The 20,858-nt window shown below is 40.6% G+C and overlaps 2 protein-coding genes across 2 annotated transcripts in view; one reads left to right on the forward strand and one right to left on the reverse strand.

Moving 5' to 3' along the window:
- The window catches only part of PTX3 (pentraxin 3), a 30,165-nt gene extending 28,784 nt beyond the window's left edge, over window positions 1-1,381 (reverse strand). The window contains exons 1-2 of the mRNA XM_069727444.1: window positions 1,101-1,381; window positions 455-904 (exon numbers count right to left, since the gene is read on the reverse strand). Coding sequence (XP_069583545.1) covers window positions 455-904; window positions 1,101-1,215 — 565 coding nt within the window. The 5' untranslated portion in view covers window positions 1,216-1,381. The remainder of the gene's footprint in view (window positions 1-454; window positions 905-1,100) is intronic.
- The window catches only part of VEPH1 (ventricular zone expressed PH domain containing 1), an 881,348-nt gene that overhangs the window by 75,236 nt on the left and 785,254 nt on the right, over window positions 1-20,858 (forward strand). The gene's annotated exons all lie outside the window — the stretch shown is intronic.

Raw genomic sequence — 20,858 nt, forward strand, 5'->3', positions numbered from 1 at the left:
CACTAGGGGCTCGGGTAACGTATTGCTAAAATTACACTTTCTCATTTTGAAAGGTTCAAGACACTGGAATGGCTGCTGTGACATTATATAAATGAAAAGGGTATGATCTGCAAATATACATTTATAATTTCACCTTTCAGTCCTCATTTTAAAGGACTTGAAGTAATATATATACTGTATATATATATATATATATATATATATATATATATTTATATATATCAACCCTTGCAATATTTAACTCTTTGTACCAGGGTTGTTTTGGCATCATAGTAACTCTGATTTAACTCAATTCCCAAAAGTTTACCTATAGTCCTTTACAAAATACACTTAACAGCAATGCCATAGTTGTGAAAAAAAATAAATTATCTCTGATACATCTAATACTCACATAAACTACATCTATAGAAATAAAACATGTTTTTGAGAGTATAACCAAGGGTAGATTGATTACCTGATGGTATATACCGCCGGTTGATCCAGTCCAATAAATCGGGAGATATGCCTGGATAAATCACATCGTCTCCTTTTTCTGGACACTCAGCTTTGTTTTGTGCAGATTCTTCCCATCTCTTTAAAGCATTTTCAATCCATTCTAGTCTCTCTCCTATTTCAAGGCTTAAAAGAACAGATTTTTCCCCATTTTTTCTCGAAGCGAGATCAGGCTCACATTTTGAGTCCAGTAACCTTGAAAGGTCTGAAGTCAGGCTGCTGAGGCAGTCACTACAGGAGCCCGAAGTGTTTTCTGCAGCCGTCCCAAGATCTTCTTTTACTGCCTGAAGGTCCGCCTTAACTTCTTCGAAATACTGAAGCAGCATATTCTGTCTCATCTGAGAGTTCTCTAACATGGTCATCACTTTATCCCACCTTGAAAGGTCTCTGATTTGACAATCTGTTAAAGTTACTACAATATAAAAATACATATTATAATTGCCTCTAATCACATATTGTCTGCAATCTCATTTTCCCGAATCGTGTCAAAGTAAATATCACATAAAAACATAGAGAGCGACATAAACATTCTATATTCTGCGAGTATAGAAAAGTATATGAGTCAGTCACTAAAAACAAACATTATAAGAAGAAAGTAAGTGACTTGCCTTCTCCGGTCACCAATATCTGATTGTCCAAATCTTGTACTTGCAATGTACTAGCTATTGTAAGTGCTGATGATAAGCACCAAATAGTACAAGCAAAAAGATGGAGTAGCATCATGTTTTCTCCCAAGGTCTGGAATACTGCTCGAGTTGCCTTTGTCCCAGGGATGTGCTCTAAAGCATAGCAGACCGTGACTGTGCGAAGACTGAGGGGGGAGCCCTTAATAAATGTTTATAGAGACCCAGGTGAATCACAACCAACTCTAATATTGCTCAGTGGCAGCAATGTGTAGAATATGATGTCATGTAATAAGAATAAGAGGGGTGGTAGCTGTGGAGGTATGGCAGTTATTACACGAGCTATCTTAATGGCTCATGTGGTGGGTGGATTCAGCCATGCAAGAAAGAATGGGGAAAGTTGCATGGGGTACTATAAATCACAGGGGAATTGTGAATACAAAACATCAGGGAGAGTTCTCCACTCCATATGTGTAGTATAAATTGCTTTCCGTGCAGACATTGCTGCCAATGTATATTTCTCAATGCAGACTTGTCGGCACGATTGCAAAGATTAATAATTCCTTAAAGATGGAAAAACATAAGGAATGTAGTTACATGCGAGTGTAGCTCATTTGTTTTCAGCTGTCCCTATATTAAATGAAGGACACTCTTCTGCAAAGTCTACAGCAAGGAAAAATGGGTTACTAATAATAATAATTCTAATAATCTTTATATAGCGCTAACATATTCCGCAGCGCTTTACAGGTCGCATACATTTTCATTGCTGTCCCCGTTGGGGCTCACAATCTAAATTCCCTATCAGTATGTCTTTGGAATGTGGGAGGAAACCAGAGTATCCGGAGGAAACCCACGCAAACACGGAGAGAACATACAAACTCTTTACAGATGTTGTCCTTAGTGGGGCTTGAACCCAGGACTCCAGCGCAGCAAGGCTGCTGTGCTATCCACTGCGCCACCGTGCTGCCCAATGACAAGTTATTTGCTTACCTGGCAGTTCTTGTGTAATTGCATAAGTGCAACAAAGCATTAATGACAACGAATCGGCTATATTTCCTGAAATGTGATGTGTGGCTTTGTGCCCTAATTTCTAATGTGCAGTTGTTTATCACCAACTGGTTTAGTGTCCCTGTGGTACTTAGCATGGTTCTTGGTGCCCATTATCTTAGTTTCCCAATCTATACAGTTCTGTGCTTTGGGTATTTTGTCCCTATCATTCTTATCTGATGGTATGATGTCTTAATACTTAATACTATTATTTAGCAGAAAACCCTACATTTGGCATTTCACAGTCATTTTTGTTTTTGGTATTTGCAGAACAAACCTATGGAAACATTCATGCTAAACGGATGACACTGTGATATTAACCTAAAGCAGATGAGGCATCGCCCAATTTAATTCAATCACTCTTGAGTTGTCTGAGGAAGACATACCTTCTTTAGTTAGGTTTACCAACTGGTCTGAAACCTTTAGCAATCAAAAACTAAATTCAAAATAACAATCTATTTCCCTTTCAGTGGCCGTTACAGGGAAAATGTAGTAATACACATAATAGATAGTGAATCATGCTATGGCGGAGCTGCCAGCCTAACTTTCAGTGATTCTCCTCTGGCCTAAAGGAGAGTGTCCAAGTGGAGGGCATTTATCCCTTTGTCCATAGAAATGTAAATACTGAAAATCTCCTGACCTCAACATACAGTCATGGCCAAAAGTATTGACACCCCTGCAATTATGTCAGATAATTCTCAGTTTCTTCCTGAAAATGATTGCAATCACAAATTCTTTGGTATTATTATCTTCATTTAACCCTGCTGTTCTGTTCGGTCTGGGGAGACCTATTTTGAACTTTGGTATTTTTTGGGGTGTTCAAGATGCGGTTCTGAAACTTGTGGTTGATTGACTTAAATGAGGATGGGTCGGTCGGCCACGGGTTTCAGAGCCGCATCTTGAATATTTTAAAGAATATTGAAGATCAAAGTCGGTCATTTTTGACCAACAGAACAGCAGGGTTAATTTGCCTTAAATGATAAAACTCAAAAGAGAATGAAGCAAAAAGCAAAACATTGATCATTTCACACAAAACTCCAAAAATGGGCCAGACAAAAGTATTGGCACCCTCAGCCTAATACTTGGTTGCACAACCTTTAGCCAAAATAACTGCGACCAACTGCTTCCGGTAACCATCAATGAGTTTCTTACAATGCTCTGCTGGAATTTTAGACCATTCTTCTTTGGCAAACTGCTCCAGGTCCCTGATATTTGAAGGGTGCCTTCTCCAAACTGCCATTTTTAGATCTCTCTACAGGTGTTCTATGGGATTCAGGTCTGGACTCATTGCTGGCCACCTTAGAAGTCTCCAGTGCTTTCTCTCAAACCATTTTCTAGTGCTTTTTGAAGTGTGTTTTGGGTCATTGTCCTGCTGGAAGACCCATGACCTCTGAGGGAGACCCAGCTTTCTCACACTGGGCCCTACATTATGCTGCAAAATTTGTTGGTAGTCTTCAGACTTCATAATGCCATGCACACGGTCAAGCAGTCCAGTGCCAGAGGCAGCAAAGCAACCCCAAAACATCAGGGAACCTCTGCCATGTTTGACTGTAGGGACCGTGTTCTTTTCTTTGAATGCCTCTTTTTTTCTCCTATAAACTCTATGTTGATGCCTTTGCCCAAAAAGCTCTGCTTTTGTCTCATTTGACCAGAAAACATTCTTCCAAAACGTTTTAGGCTTTTTCAGGTAAGTTTTGGCAAACTCCAGCCTGGCTTTTTTATGTCTCAGGGTAAGAAGTGGGGTCTTCCTGGGTCTCCTACCATACAGTCCCTTTTCATTCAGACGCCGACGGATAGTACGGGTTGACACTGTTGTACCCTCGGACTGCAGGGCAGCTTGAACTTGTTTGGATGTTAGTTGAGGTTCTTTATCCAACATCTGCACAATCTTGCATTGAAATCTCTTATCAATTTTTCTTTTCCATCCACATCTAGGGATGTGCCATGGGCTTTAAACTTCTTGATGACACTGCGCACAGTAGACACAGGAACATTCAGGTCTTTGGAGATGGACTTGTAGCCTTGAGATTGCTCATGCTTCCTCACAATTTGGTTTCTCAAGTCCTCAGACAGTTCTGTGGTCTTCTTTTCTCCATGCTCAATGTGGTACACACAAGGACACAGGACAGCGGATGAGTCAACTTTAATCCATGTCAACAGGCTGCAAGTGTGATTTAGTTATTGCCAACACCTGTTAGGTGCCACAGGTAAGTAACAGGTGCTGTTAATTACACAAATTAGAGAAGCATCACATGATTTTTCGAACAGTGCCAATACTTATGTCCACCCCCTTTTTTTTGTTTGGTGTGGAATTATATCCAATTTGGCTTTAGGACAATTCTTTTTGTGTTTTTTCATTTAAGACAAATTAAATGAAGATAATAATACCAAATAATTTGTGTTTGCAATCATTTTCAGGAAGAATATGAGTATTATCTGACAGAATTGCAGGGGTGTCAATACTTTTGGCCATGACCGTATCTGTGCAGATATAGGAGTTACATTTAGCACCTGCCCATAAGAAAACATAATTAGTGGACAGTTAGGGAAGAGGTAGCATAGTTTTATCATTTGACCATCTCTATCCACATTTCTATGGACACAGAGCTGCCATGTCAAATGTCTACACAGACAGCAAAGGGCCTTGAAATATAGAGCAGGGGAAAGCACTGAGGTGGAGTAGAAATTCCTAACATAAAACATGTTTTGGGGGGGAACATACAAACATTACCATAAATGACTAATCAATTTACAGTAAATCGTTTATATCAGTATGTTAATAGTCTGTGGTTTTCAGCAAGTATTCAGATGACTGCACTGCAGCCATTTGTGCCTCTGATTTTATAAATTAAAGTTAAAACCACTAAATATGGTTCTATTCCACTAGTGATAGAAAAAAAATGTAATTTGCTGTTTTTCTCTGTCACTAGTGGAACAGAGCTGCACATATACTGTAACAAATTATCTGGCCTTTCAATTAGGAGAAGTTAGGATCTAGACTAGCATTGCAGTCTTTGTCCCATCTGGATCCCTTGTGCCTTTTGGTTTTTCACTTAAGAGAGGTTAGGTTATAGACTAGCTTTTTAGTCTTTTTCTCATCTGGACTTTTTCCAAATAAGATTAAGGAAAGTCAAAGGGACACAGTGCACAAACAAGTGGTACAGCTCTTTCTTACTGACTATTGGTGGCTATTGATCTAGCCTGCCTACTGCAGCTGGTAGGTATCCTTCATAGCGGTCAACACACAAAGAAGAAAATGATGATACTCAATCTTGGCACATGGCACGTGATATCTCTGCTAGACAGTATCAAGGCAAACATACCAGAGACCAGAATGGCAATAGTTACTAATGAGCTAGCTTGCTTTAACATGGACATATCTCATCTTCCCCAGGTAGAAATCAACAAGAACCTTGATGTTATTTCCAGTGAGGATGAAGTCAGTAAAACAACTCTCCTGTGGTAAAGTGCCGGGAAACAATGCCTGCCGAAGTAAACAAAGCAAACAGCCCTGTCCTGATGCAAATGATGACTAAACTATTCCAGTCCATGTGGAAAAAGAAAGAGGTTCCACAAAAGCTGAAAGATGCCAGCATAATCCACACCTACAAGAGAAAATACAACCGGCAGTCTTGCAACAACGATCAAGGCATCTCCCTGCTGTCCACTGCTCGGAAGATTCTTACTTACCTATTGTTCAGCAGCCTCCTCTAGCACGTGGAGCAAGGTCTACAACCTGAAAACCAGTGTGGCTTCAATGCTGAATGTGGGATGGCAGATATGGTCTTTGTGGTGCATCAAATCCAGGAAAAGTGCCAGGAGCATCGCTGCGTCCTTTTTGCTACCTGTGTAGACTTGACCAAGGCTTTCAATACAGTCAGCAGAGATAGCCTGTGGAAAATCATGACAAAATTTGGCTGTGCAAGCAAGTTCATCACAATAGTCTGGCAGCTTCATGATGGTATGATGGTAAAGGTCCTGAATGTTGGAGACAAATCGAATGCCTTACCACTTAAAAACCACGTAAAACATGACTGTGCACTTGCCCCAACCCTGTTCAATATGCTATTTTCTGCCATGCCATGTTGAAAGATGTCTTTAGCATCTGCAAAGATGGAATGCATGTCAAGTCCAGGACTGACTGCAAGCTATTCAACTCCAGAGGCCGGAAGGCTGTTACAAAGGTGCCTGAGACTGTTATCCACGACTTAATGTTTGCTGATGACTGCGCAATCAACCCCAGCACAGAGCATCAGATGCAGCATGATATGGACTGTTTTTCACAAGCTTGTGACAACTTCGGTCTTGTTATCAATACTCAAAAGATCATAAATTATGTGCCAACCTGTTCAAGAAAAACCATACCAGCAGCCACACATTACAGTGATGGAGCACAACCTCAAAACAGTTGGCAACTTCACCTACCTGGACAGCATACTCTCCCGCATAGTGACCATAGACGCTGAGGTCCAACAACAGAATTTCCAAAGTCAGCATCGATTTTGGGAGACTGCGTAAGAATGTCTAGGAGCAAAGGGGACTCAGCCTTACCACCAAGCTGAAGGTCTACTGCACAGTGGTCCTTACCAAACTTCTCTATGCCAGAGAGATCTGGACTGACTACATCCGGCATGCCAAACAGCTTAATCACTTTCACCTGAGCTGTCTTCACAGACTTCTCCACATCAGGTGGAAAGACAATGTCCCAACACAGCAATCCTGAAACAAGCTGGGCTAAGCAGCGTTTACCCTCTTCTGCTGAAAGCCCAAACCAGGTGGGCTGGACATTTGGTCAGAATGACGCACAGCCAAATGCCTAAACAAATGCTGTGCGGAGAACTGCATCAAAGAAAACGAACAGTTGGGGGCAGAAAAAACTTTACAAATACTGTCTTAAAGCATATCTCAAAGACCTGGGAGTCAACATCAAAGAATGGAAGAAGCTTTTCCTCGACCATCCAGGTTGACTAGGTAGAATCACCTCAGGAGCACATGCAGCTGAAGATAGGAGAATCTTTAAAGCAAAGAGAAAGTGAGCTTTGCACAAGGCACAAGCAGTATCTACTGTTTTACTTATCTACTTATGTCATGTATGTGGACGAGCCTTCAGGGCCTTGATTGACTTCACCAGTGTGAAGCTCTGAGGTTGTGGGTTGTAATAATCACCTAGGCAGGCTAACAATGCAACTATTTTTATTCTTTGGTAGATGCTCACAATGCAATGTCTCCAGTGAACAAGATCCCATCCTGCCACCATTAGTTCCATTGCCCCCATACCAGGCGATACTAACTGTCTCCCAACTTTTGGTTGAGCCACAGCTTTTGTATCGCCTGCCAGTGTAGTCTGTAGTCACAGTTGATGGTATATACCACGACCTTAGCACATGTCTACTGCTCCAGCTGGTAACAACAGTCTTTAAGATAGTTCCTCACATCCAGATGCTAGATATCATGACCATAGCATGTGTATCAAGCTCCAACCAGCAAGCCATCTCCAATCTTCATAGGATATCCATACAGGGACACAAGGACCTCACCAACAAATCCTTGCCTATCGACGTCACTGAACCAACTGCCTCACTAAATATTTGGCTTATTGTTCTCCCTCTCCTGGAATCAGTTCCCTGTATAGGCAGAAGTATTCACACACTCAAGCTTAAACATTTGTTTTTAGCTCAAAGAATGAAGAATGCTCCAAAGCCCATTATCCTGCCTGCCTGAAGGGTTGTGTATTAGAGATGCCCCCTGCAGAGAGGAACAAAGGCACACATGCCCCCTTCAGATACAGTGCAGAATTGCTAATGCAGGCCTTATTAATCCTCTGCTTCATCTCTAATGAGCAAAACAATAAGATCGATATACCGGTGCTCCGTGCTGGAAAAAGACCATGGACCGCTCCTGGCAACCAGTCACTGCCATACCCACAGCCACTGATCCTCCTCTAAACCTCAAAGTCATGGCCATCTTCGGCTATGAAGGATGAACAGCATTGGTGGAGTGTCACAGCATACAGACCTCTAGTGATAATCTCTTTTTCTATGACTTTTAAGAACTTGAACACAAACTTGATATTGTATGAAACCTAATGAAGGTGCAAATTCTGCACCGAAATGCATTGCTTTACAATTTTTTTTAATTAAATTCTTATGTTAATATTCGTACGTTTTACATTCATTATCCCAGCCCAGCACAAGAGTGTTTATCTCCAGCTATTACAGTGGCATTCAAAATTTTGGGCACCCATGGTAAAAATGATTGTTATTGTGAACAGTTATGCAAGTTGAAGATTAAATAATTTATAAAACCCAAACTTTTACATGCCACTGTAGTTCGTAAGAACACAAACTTTCTAGCATTCTAAATTTTTTTATTAGAATAATCATAAATATAGCCTTCAGTATTTTATCATATTAGTACAACAACTATTTGATACTAGCCTTGGTCTGTGTTTTCATCATGCTGCCTCATCTGGCAGGAATATGGAAAAAATAAATAACCTAAATTGAAATCCCAATCCTCCTTAGAGCAAACCTTCTAAATAGTATAGGGAATAACAGTAGTATATATGATATTTACTACTGTATAAGAGCAGAAGTAAAGAATGTGGTGTTTTATGATCAATAGTATATCTGCTATCACTGGTCATGTTATAATTGAACATGCTCTGTTTGCTATTAGATCCAACATCAATTTTTACAAACTGAATATTTTTCTCTGGAGAGTTGGAAATTTGTTGTGTTCTGGATCTATTAAAAGCAACGAACACATCTGCCAATTAAAGTTGTATATAGGAAGGTTATAAAGTGATAAATTTGAATTCCTCTATAATCCATTATTTCCTTAATGTGAGAATGATACAAATTATTACGGTATATTCTTGTTATTTGTAATAATGAGCCGCATATTAGTTATTGTAGGAAAATGGGACATTGTATCAGTATTTATAATATTCCCAACTGTGAAACCCACTTGATTATTGTTATTGATGCACTTATTATGGACAACCTTGAACAGATGTCTGCTCCAATTATATTGAAATGCAATAAAAACAAACGAAACATTAGGCAAACAAAACTATAGAGGGAGGTGAGATGTGGTCAGGCAGTGAACACAAAGTCGAAAAAGTGATTTACATTTATTTACATACAGATTGAGCTATGAAAAATAGAATTTTATTTCCCTTATGTAGTTAGTACGTGATAATGAAAGAATAATGTACTTACATGTGCTCATTAAATGAGATTCTAGAAGTCCACTGTCGGGTGGCACTTGTGTTAATGGAGATGTTGGAACCAGAAGTTGTGGATGGCGCAGGCTCTGTCCATCCTCTAAGATTATGGTGGCTAGGACCTGTAGTACAGTCCATTCTGGCAGTATTGGTCTGTGTGCTGTCCAGGTGAAGTAATAAGTTCCCTGCTTCAGCCAATTTGAAAGCACAACACCCTGTTAAAGTTCTGTGTTTTCATCTCCTTTTTAGTGTCTTTGTTACTTGTTTTGACTTTGACTTGTTTTACTGAACACTTTTCCATCTTCTGATTTTGTACTTTCTCTGCCCTTTCGGTTCTGACCTGGCTACCATGGCCCCAGTCCAGAGTCTCATGCATAAGTCCAGATCCCTCTACAGTGGCTAAAGGGTCAACGGCAGGGATCAATCCCTGGGATTTGTTAAACAGCGTGGCTTGTGCCAAGCCTGTGTGTGGTAGCCATTTTTAAGTCTTCTAGGCGACCACCATGCACACACTTCTACTTATCACCCTCTTTGACCTCTTACAATTAATGCTTTGCACGGCTACACGTGAAGCAATTCCAGTACATATTGAAATATTTTTCAACCAGTACAAATTTCCTTGGGCTTCTCATACTCCTTTCCTGGATGACTGCAACAATGACGATTCTCCTGACACTTGGTTATCTTTCTTATTTTGGCATCGGCCTAGTATCCCATGTTAGGCCACTTTTACGCCAAACCATGAATGCAATTTTTTCCTGGAACAGTAAGGTCCAGAATTTGACCAGCTGACAGCTCTGTGTTTCTGTGAATGATCCTGTGCGTACCTCGGCCTCCACTGTCACACTTCTTTGTTGAATCAAATAGACTTGTTGGATATATGCAACAATACTGCCCTCCACAAGGATATCACTGGACTAGCAGCGAAGGATATAAAGATAAAATTAAAGCTAAGCTGTGATTGTTTGCTATCAGGGGAGTAAAGCGGTTGTTTCTCTTTTTCTTGTTACCCTTTCCAGATTTGTGTTGCTAATTCTATCCAGCATTGGAAATAATTTAACTCTGCAAATCACATTATTAAGTGACTTGGTTTTAGTCCATTAAAAAAACTTGCATCTGAGTAGCGTCCAAACAAAAGCTTACTCCTTAGTGTACTTGTCTGGATTTTCTGTACTCCATTATTAAGGATTAGGTGTACACACACAAGAGCTTGGTACAACCATTCTGGATGAGTTACTGGATGGCACATTACAGCGTGCTCATATAGGACACACAGCACGATCATACGGGGCTCTGAATAGAGGGTGACCGCACTGAATACCTTGTGGTGGATCGAGCACACACCTAAGGTGCCTCTCCCTGCACTGCCAGAGTTAGTACTCCCAATGCATGCAGCAGAGTACATACAAGCCAGAAAAGTAGACTAACAAATAAGCCTTTGTTTGGAGCCTACTTAAATGCAAGTTTTTTTTACTGGACTGATGCCAAATCGCTTACGGTAAAGGAAAATAACTTAAAATGCAGAAAAAAATTAGCGCAAAATTGAATGTTTAGTTACTTTTTAAGTAACTGCCCCTCAACATATCGGGATTCCGGAATATGGGGTCTACATATATCTATTGTAGGCAGACCGCAACATGCAGTAGACTATGTCTTGCTGTCCGGTAGCTGTATATGGTCTAAAATGATGCGCAACACAGCACATGGTGACTCCCGTCTGCACCATTATATTCAATGACTCCATCGATGCATATGCACGAATCCTGTTTTGCGGGGAAGGGGGGTCTCAGACATGAAAATCAATGGGGCCACTGAACATAGGAGAAAATGCTGTGTGAAACAGCCCTAACTTTACAAATATGTAAATATGTTTTATTATTATATATGGATCTTGGATTACAGCCTGTCCGCTGCATTCACTATTCTCTTGGTTGTCATATAAACTTGTTAGCTCACTGTATGTAAACCTTATCAGGCGCTCCGACATGAATATGCAAATCTTTAGTGAATAGCCTTTAGGCTAAGTGCACACGTTACAGAATTGCCACAGAAATTTCCGCGATAATTCCGCAACTCCTGCCGCGGTTATATCACATGCGGCATTGGCATGCGTATTCCCGCTAAACACTAGCGTTTTACAAGCGTAATTAGCTTGCAGAATGCTAGCGTTTTCCAAGCAATCTGTAGCATCGCTTGGAAAACTGATTGACAGGTTGGTCACACTTGTCAAGCATAGTGTTGACAAGTTTTTACTATTGATGCTGCCTATGCAGCATCAATAGTAAAAAGATAGAACATTAAAAATAATAAAAAAAAATAAAAAATCATGATATTCTCACCTTCCGGCGTCCCCGGCAGTCTTCCCGCTCCTCACAATGCTCCGGTCCCAATAATGCATTGCGGCAATGACCTCAGATGATGTAGCAGTCATCAGAGGTCATATTCGCAATGCATTATTGGGAACGGAAGCATCGCGAGGAGCGGGAAAACTGCCGGGAACGCCGGAAGGTGAGAATATCACGATTTTTTATTTTAATTCTTTTTTTTTTTTTAACAATTATATGGTATCCAGGGCCTGGAGGAGAGTCTCCTCTCCTCCACCCTGGGTACCAACCGCACATGATCCGCTTACTTCCCGCATGGTGGGCATAGCCACAAGCGGAAAGTAAGCGGATCAATGCATTCCTATGTGTGCCGAATCCCCGCGATTCCGCACCAAGAATGAACATGCTGCTTTTTTTTCCAGAATGTGATTCCGCCGTGCAAAGAAAATGCAACACGTGCACAAAATTGTGGATTGCATTCTAATAATAGGATGCTTAATGTATGCGTTTTTTTCGCGGTTTTATAGCGTTTTTATAGCGAAAAACCACAAAAAAATGCAATAAATCCTGAACGTGTGCACACAGCCTTAATATGAATAGCGAAGAGGTAAACAATTGGGATATCAACAATACATTAACACTACTGAATCTTTACTATAGTATACCTTGCAAGTGCATTATGCAATGTAACACTTCATCTTCCCAACAGGAGCAGGTGACATTTTACTTAGGAGAGCTAAGAGCAACAGATGTGTTGGGACATTGCCATTAAAACATTGGATCTGTTATGGGAATTTCAATTCCCATAAGTATTTAGCATTTAGCTAAAAAAGTGTCCAAACTCATAACAGTTAACAGCCAGATAAACGCGACTAATGACAACATTGTGTATTTTGGTAACTTTGTGACAATACACATAGTGCCCCATCACTTGGTAAGCTTTGTTCAGCCCTTGACACCATGTTCAGCTATTACTAGCTGTCCATGTGGTCCATTCATAAATAACTAAAATAATAGACATTTAATCTCTCAAAGGTTTATTCTCATCACAATAAACTTCCATAAAACATTGTCATAAGACATTTACCAGAATAAGTTTTTTCTAAACCCAACTGCTATAATTTCTTACTTCTTACCATCCGTTTAAAAGATAAAGGAATGGAGACGGACTATATCATATTACTTTATTGCAATTGATTTCTTATAACCTAAAGCAATTATTTGTTTCCAAGTAAATATGAGCTGAAAAGCTAGGTATACCTTCGTTGATTTTTTTTATTGTTCATTTGCTTCCTACCTGTAAAGATCATCAACTGTCTACATAGTCACCATAATAATTTTGCTGCTGCACAGTGTTTGTTCATCCTTTATCAAGCTGAGGACTCTGTAAAACTCTCTTTGCTTACCACCATTCTTTCAGTGTAAGAGATAGCAACAAAACAGTGGAAAAGATTGTACACATGTTTGCACAGCATGGAGAAAGCATGTACAGTCTCGTGGAGGACAGGGATAACAAGCTGTGGAAAAGGAGTAAAGCAGATGCAGGATAGAAGCTGTGCTGATATATTTAAAATGAAGGCAGCAGCACTCTAGATAAACACATATGTCACATCCAGTTTATATAATTCGGAGAGACGTTCCCAATAGGGAAAAATCGGAAACTTGTATCAGGCTGTAAACTGCATATCATGGGGCTAAAAGTAATTACAGACTGAAACTTAGTGTCATTTATTACAAACTATTATTTGATCTACGCATTAATAAATGTCAGAAGTCTTTCAGATAAAAGTTAGGCACTGGACACCATGTCAGTGTACAGTGAATGCCATGATTTAGCAGTGCAGAACCAGCCCAGGTGGCTTCAGAGCCCTAATTCAAAATTGAATTAAATAATCGTTAAAGCTGTTTGATTTATTAAACTGTAACCAGGGATTTGGGCAAATTCTTAGTGTTATATCTATTTCACAGTCAAAAATGACTTATGGTTGTTCCTTTTGGGATAAAAAGAATGTTAATGGGGCAGAAAGGTTTCAAAATAAAATCCAGCTTTCTATTCAAGCGTGTTGCAAAGGTTCAATAAAGGGGCATTATTTCATTTCAAGGTAAGACTATAAATGTGTTCTATCAATATCCATTACCTTAACCCTAACCTAATATAAAAGATGAGAGAAATATTAATGTCCTCAGATAGATAAAAATTATACAATATATCTGATGGGCTAAAACCAAAAAGAATGAACTTACCCAAGAAGCTGTAGAGGAGACGGTGTGGACCCCTTAAAATGAAAAATTAAGAAGCAGGAGTGCCCTGTGTGAAATCCGAGGGATAAAACTGAGAAATAGAGATTGATCGTAGCCTGGTAACGTCGTGCAAATTGCAAGCACAACACTGCATAGCGCTTGAGTGGTAGGATGTGGAGGCACGGAACTTGCCTCCGGGCACAGAACTTAGGGGAAAAAAGAAGAAAAATGTGGTGTTTGCAGTGTCTGCCGGGTCCAGAGAGAACAGGGTGACCAGGATATTAGAAAGAGGAGAACTGTATTGATGATAACGAGCTTCAGAGTTGTTCTAATTGCTTCATCACTTGCAAAATAGGGAGGCATATAGACACATTATTTCGTGAGCAGGAAAGACATACTGCTGGGGTACCGTCCACAATTAGTTGACACGGATAATTGAGAAAAGGATTGGTATTCAAGGATAAAAAAAAAATCTTTTTACAAATAAAACATGTAGATTAAACATGCAAATAATCTTTAAAAGGAATAAATATTTGTAAACAATGTAATAGAAAAAGAAGACAAAAGCTTTTATATAAAACAATATACAGTGGGTACGGAAAGTATTCAGACCCCTTTACATTTTTCACACTTTGTTTCATTGCAGCCATTTGGTAAATTCAAAAAAGTAAATTTTTTTCTCAGTAATGTACACTCTGCACCCCATCTTCAGTGAAAAAAGCAGAAATGTAGAAATTATTGCAAATTTAACAAAAAAGAAAAACTGAAATATCACATGGTCATAAGTATTCAGACCTTTTGCTCAGACACTCATATTTAAGTCACATGCTGTCCATCTACTTGTGATCTTCCATGAGATGGTTCTACGCCTTCAATGGAGTCCAGCTGTGTTTAATTAAACTGATAGAACTTGATCTGGAAAGGCAAACACCTGTCTATACACTGTGTGCAGAATTATTAGGCCGGGGTCACACTAGACCGTAGTACGGACGAGTGCAATGCGATAAAAAAATCGCATAGCACTCGTCCCAATGTTAATCAATGGGGCAGCTCCCATCATCCGATATTTTCTCGGCCGTATTCAGGATCCGAGTGAAATCGCAGCATGCTGCGATTGTCAGCGTTTCTCGGCCGAGAATCGCCAATGAAAGTCTATGGAAGCCCCAAAAATACGGATCACACACGGACCAGCAGTGTGACTTGCGAGGAATACGCAGCGTTGTTAGCGAGAAAAGCCGGCAATTCAGTGCGGGGTACAGTAAAATCACACTGACAGCTTAGAATAGAATAGGTCGAATAAATGTGTACACATAGAATAGGTATATATATATATATATATATATATGTCAGTGAGACACATATATATATATATATACATATATATATTAATATTTCTTCCAGCGCTAGACAGCTTTAAAGCCGGTAATTCAATTACCGCCTTTTGCTTTCTCCTTCCTAAAACCCGACATGATATGAGACCTGGTTTACATACAGTAAACCATGTCTTCTCCCCATTTTTTTTGCATATTCCACACTACTAATGTTAGTAGTGTGTCTATGCAAAATTTGGCCGTTCTAGCTACTAAATTAAGGGGTTAAATGGCGGAAAAAATTGGCGTGGGCTCCCGCACAATTTTCTCCGCCAGAGTAGTAAAGCCAGTGACTGAGGGCAGATATTAATAGAATGGAGAGGGTCCATGGTTATTGGCCCCCCCCGGCTAAAAACATCTGCCCCCAGCCCACCATTTGCGGTGAGGCGCCCTCTGCTGGCTGTTCCTAGATCGTGGGAACTTTCCTAGAAAGCTCCCTTGCTCGAGTTCATATGAGGACAACCAGCAGAGGGCGCCTCACCGCAAATGAAGCTAAATATAGGTCATTGACCTATATTTAGCTTCATTCGCCGGGGTTTTGCAGAAATGAGCATCCTGCATTAGCGGAGCTCGTGTCTGCAAAATAGTTTAACCCCTTCAGATGGATCTACATCGTTGGATGTGCCAGATCCTCGGAAGGTATGTATATTGTTGGTTTATTATGTTTTTTTGATTTACAGATCGAGGGTCTTCAGTGAGTGGATTGAGAGTAGAATAAATTACTACAACAACCTTTGTGTTTATTTCATTAAATTAATTTTTAATAATGTGTGTGTGTTTTTTTTTAACCCTTTACTAGTATTGGATTAATAATGGATAGGTGTCATAATTGACACCTCTCCATTATTAATTAGGCTTAATGTCACCTTACAATAGCAAGGTGGCATTAACCCTTCATTACCCCATATCCCACCACTACACGGGAATGGGAAGAGAGTGGCCAAGTGCCAGAATAGGCGCATCTTCCAGATGTGCCTTTACTGGGGTGGCTGGGGGCAGATGTTTTTAGCCAGGGGGGGGCAATAACCATGGACCCTCTCCAGGCTATTAATATCTGCCCTCAGTCACTGGCTTTACTACTCTGGCAGAGAAAATTGTGCGGGAGCCCACGCCAATTTTTTCCGCCATTTAACCCCTTAATTTAATAGCTAGAACGGCCAAATTTTGCATAGACACACTACTGACATTAGTAGTGTGGAATATGCAAAAAAAAATGGGGAGAAGACATGGTTTACTGTATGTAATCATGTCTCATATCATGTCGGGTTTAGGAAGGAGAAAGCAGAAGCCGGTAATTGAATTACCGGCTTTCTGCTATATCGCGCTGGATGAAATATTTATATATACAGTGGGGCAAAAAAGTATTTAGTCAGTCAGCAAAAGTGCAAGTTCCACCACTTAAAAAGATGAGAGGCGTCTGTAATTTACATCATAGGTAGACCTCAACTATGGGAGACAAACTGAGAAAAAAAAATCCAGAAAATCACATTGTCTGTTTTTTTAACATTTTATTTGCATATTATGGTGGAAAATAAGTATTTGGTCAGAAACAAAATTTCATCTCAATACTTTGTAATATATCCTTTGTTGGCAATGACAGAGGTCAAACGTTTTCTGTAAGTCTTCACAAGGTTGCCACACACTGTTGTTGGTATGTTGGCCCATTCCTCCATGCAGATCTCCTCTAGAGCAGTGATGTTTTTGGCTTTTCGCTTGGCAACACGGACTTTCAACTCCCTCCAAAGGTTTTCTATAGGGTTGAGATCTGGAGACTGGCTAGGCCACTCCAGGACCTTGAAATGCTTCTTATGAAGCCACTGCTTCGTTGCCCTGGCGGTGTGCTTTGGATCATTGTCATGTTGAAAGACCCAGCCACGTTTCATCTTCAATGCCCTTGCTGATGGAAGGAGGTTTGCACTCAAAATCTCACGATACATGGCCCCATTCACTCTTTCATGTACCCGGATCAGTCGTCCTGGCCCCTTTGCAGAGAAACAGCCCCAAAGCATGATGTTTCCACTACCATGCTTTACAGTAGGTATGGTGTTTGATGGATGCAACTCAGTATTCTTTTTCCTCCAAACACGACAAGTTGTGTTTCTACCAAACAGTTCCAGTTTGGTTTCATCAGACCATAGGACATTCTCCCAAAACTCCTCTGGATCATCCAAATGCTCTCTAGCAAACTTCAGACGGGCCCGGACATGTACTGGCTTAAGCAGTGGGACACGTCTGGCACTGCAGGATCTGAGTCCATGGTGGCGTAGTGTGTTACTTATGGTAGGCCTTGTTACATTGGTCCCAGCTCTCTGCAGTTCATTCACTAGGTCCCGCCGCGTGGTTCTGGGATTTTTGCTCACCGTTCTTGTGATCATTCTGACCCCACGGGGTGGGATTTTGCGTGGAGCCCCAGATCGAGGGAGATTATCAGTGGTCTTGTATGTCTTCCATTTTCTAATTATTGCTCCCACTGTTGATTTCTTCACTCCAAGCTGGTTGGCTATTGCAGATTCAGTCTTCCCAGCCTGGTGCAGGGCTACAATTTTGTTTCTGGTGTCCTTTGACAGCTCTTTGGTCTTCACCATAGTGGAGTTTGGAGTCAGACTGTTTGAGGGTGTGCACAGGTGTCTTTTTATACTGATAACAAGTTTAAACCGGTGCCATTACTACAGGTAATGAGTGGAGGAAAGAGAAGACTCTTAAAGAAGAAGTTACAGGTCTGTGAGAGCAAGAAATCTTGATTGTTTGTTTCTGACCAAATAATTATTTTCCACCATAATATGCAAAAAAAATGATAAAAAAACAGACAATGTGATTTTCTGGATTTTTTTTTCTCAGTTTGTCTCCCATAGTTGAGGTCTACCTATGATGTAAATTACAGACGCCTCTCATCTTTTTAAGTGGTGGAACTTGCACTATTGCTGACTGACTAAATACTTTTTTGCCCCACTGTATATATATATATATATATATATATATATATATATATATATATATATATATATCTACTGAAATATATATATATATATATATATATATATAGACAGTATATATGTTTTTTTTTTGTCACATGGATCCCTTGTATTGCCGTATGTTGGTTTTGCAAGCCTGCGATAAAAACACGCAGTACGGATGCCATACGGATGTCACACGGATCATTTGATGCGAGAAAATCGCATCCTCGCACTGCACACGGATCAATGTTTTGGTAACATTTGTGCGATTCTCGTCCATCAAAAACGGTCCGTTTTTTTATACGTTGTGTGTGTCCCCGGCCTTAGGCAAGTTGTATTTTAGAGGATTATTTCTATTATTGATCAACAACTATGTTCTCAATCAACCCAAAAGACTCATAAATATCAAAGCTTAATATTTTTGGAAGTTGGAGTGTTTTTTTTTTTTAGATTTGGCTATCTTAGGAGGATATCTGTTTGTGCAGGTAACTATTAGGCTATGTGCACACTTTGCGGATTCCACTGCGGATTTTTCCGCAGCGGAATTCCAAAATCCGCAGTGAAACCCCGTCGCAGTTTTTACTGCGGATTTATCGTGGTTTTTACTGCGGATTCTTACGCGGATTTTCATCTGCATTTTCCTATTGGAGCAGGTTAAAATCCGCAGAAAAGAAGTGACATGCTGCGGAATGTAATCTGCAGCGTTTCCGCGCGTTTTTTTCCGCAGCATGTGCACAGCGTTTTTTGTTTCCCATAAGTTTAGATTGTACTGTAAACTCATGGGAAACTGCTGCGGATCCGCAGCGGTCAAATCCGCTGCGGATCCGCAGCAAAATCCGCAAAATGTGAACATAGCCTTAGGCCGTAGTCACACTAGTCTGTAATACGGACGAGTGCTATGCGATAAAAAAAAGCGCATAGAACTTGGACCAATGTTAATCTATGGGGCAGCTGCTATTATCCGTTGTTTTCTCGGTTGTATTCATGATCCGAGTGAAATCGCAGCATGCTGCGATTGTCAGCGTATCTCGGCCGAGAATCGCCAATGCAAGTCTATGGGTGCGAGAAAAAAATGGATTACACACGGACCAGCAGTGTGACTTGCGAGAAATACACACCGATGTTCTATAGAAAAGCCGGCAATTCAGTGCGGTGTACAGTAAAATCACACTGACAGGTTAGAATAGAACAGATAAAATTAATGTCTACACATAGTATAGGTGTATATATATATATATATATATATATATATATATATACAGTATGTCAGTGAGAAACACATATTTACTATATAATTGTCTAAGGGTCACTTCCGTCTGTCTGTCTGTCACAGATATTCATTGGTCGCGGCCTCTGTCTGTCATGGAAATCCAAGTCCCCGATTGGTCGCGGCAAAACAGCCACGACCAATCAGTGACGGGCACAGTCTGGAAGAAAATGGCCGCTCCTTACTACAGCCAGTGCCCGGCACCCGCATACTCCCCTCCAGTCAGCGCTCACAGAGGGTTAATGGCAGCGTTTACCGTGGTTAACTCGGCTAACGCTGTTATTAACCTTGTGTGACCAACTTTTTACTATTCATGCTGCCTATGCAGCATGAATAGTAAAAATATCTAATGTTAAAAATAATAATAAAAAAAATAGTTACATACTCACCCTCTGGAGCCCCCGGATCGAAGCGGCCGATCACCGATGCTCCTCGCGAAGCCCCGGTGAACGCTCCATGCATTGCGGTCTCGGGAGATGATGACGTGCGGTCTCGGGAGACCGCTACGTCATCATCTCGCGAGACTGCAATGCACTCTTCAGACCGGAGCGCGCGAGGAGCACCGGTAACCGGCCGCTTCGATCCGGAGGCTCCAGAACTTGAGTATGTAACTATTTTTTATTTTAATTTTTTTTTAACAGGGATATGGTGCATACTACGTGACTGGCCAATATACTATGTGACTGGGCAGTATACTAGTGTTTGTGCCGTATGCTACGTGGCTTTGTGCTGTATACTACGCGGCTGGGCAATATACTACGTGGCTGGGCAATATACTATGTGGCTGGGCAATATACTATGTGGCTGGGCAATATACTATGTGGCTGGGCAATATACTATGTGGCTGGGCAATATACTATGTGGCTGGGCAATATACTACGTGGCTGGGCAATATACTACATGGCTGTGCAATATACTACATGGCTGGGCAATATACTACGTGGCTGGGCAATATACTACGTGGCTGGGCAATATACTACGTGGCTGGGCAATATACTATGTGGCTGGGCAATATTCTACATGGACATGCATATTCTAGAATACCCGATGCATTAGAATCGGGCCACGATCTAGTATATATACATATATTTCATACAGCGCTAGATAGCAGAAAAGCTGGTAATTAAATTGCCGACTTTTGCTATCTCCTTATCAAACCCCACAGGATATGAGACATGGTTTACATATGGTAAACCATTTCATATCCCTTATTTTTTTACATATTCCGCACTACTAATGTTAGAAGTGTCTGTGTGCAAAATTTAGGGGCTCTACCTGTTAAAATAAAGGGTTAAGTCACGGAAAAAACTGG

The sequence above is a fragment of the Ranitomeya imitator genome, chromosome 5, assembly GCF_032444005.1.
Source record: "Ranitomeya imitator isolate aRanImi1 chromosome 5, aRanImi1.pri, whole genome shotgun sequence".
Lineage (NCBI taxonomy): Eukaryota > Metazoa > Chordata > Amphibia > Anura > Dendrobatidae > Ranitomeya > Ranitomeya imitator.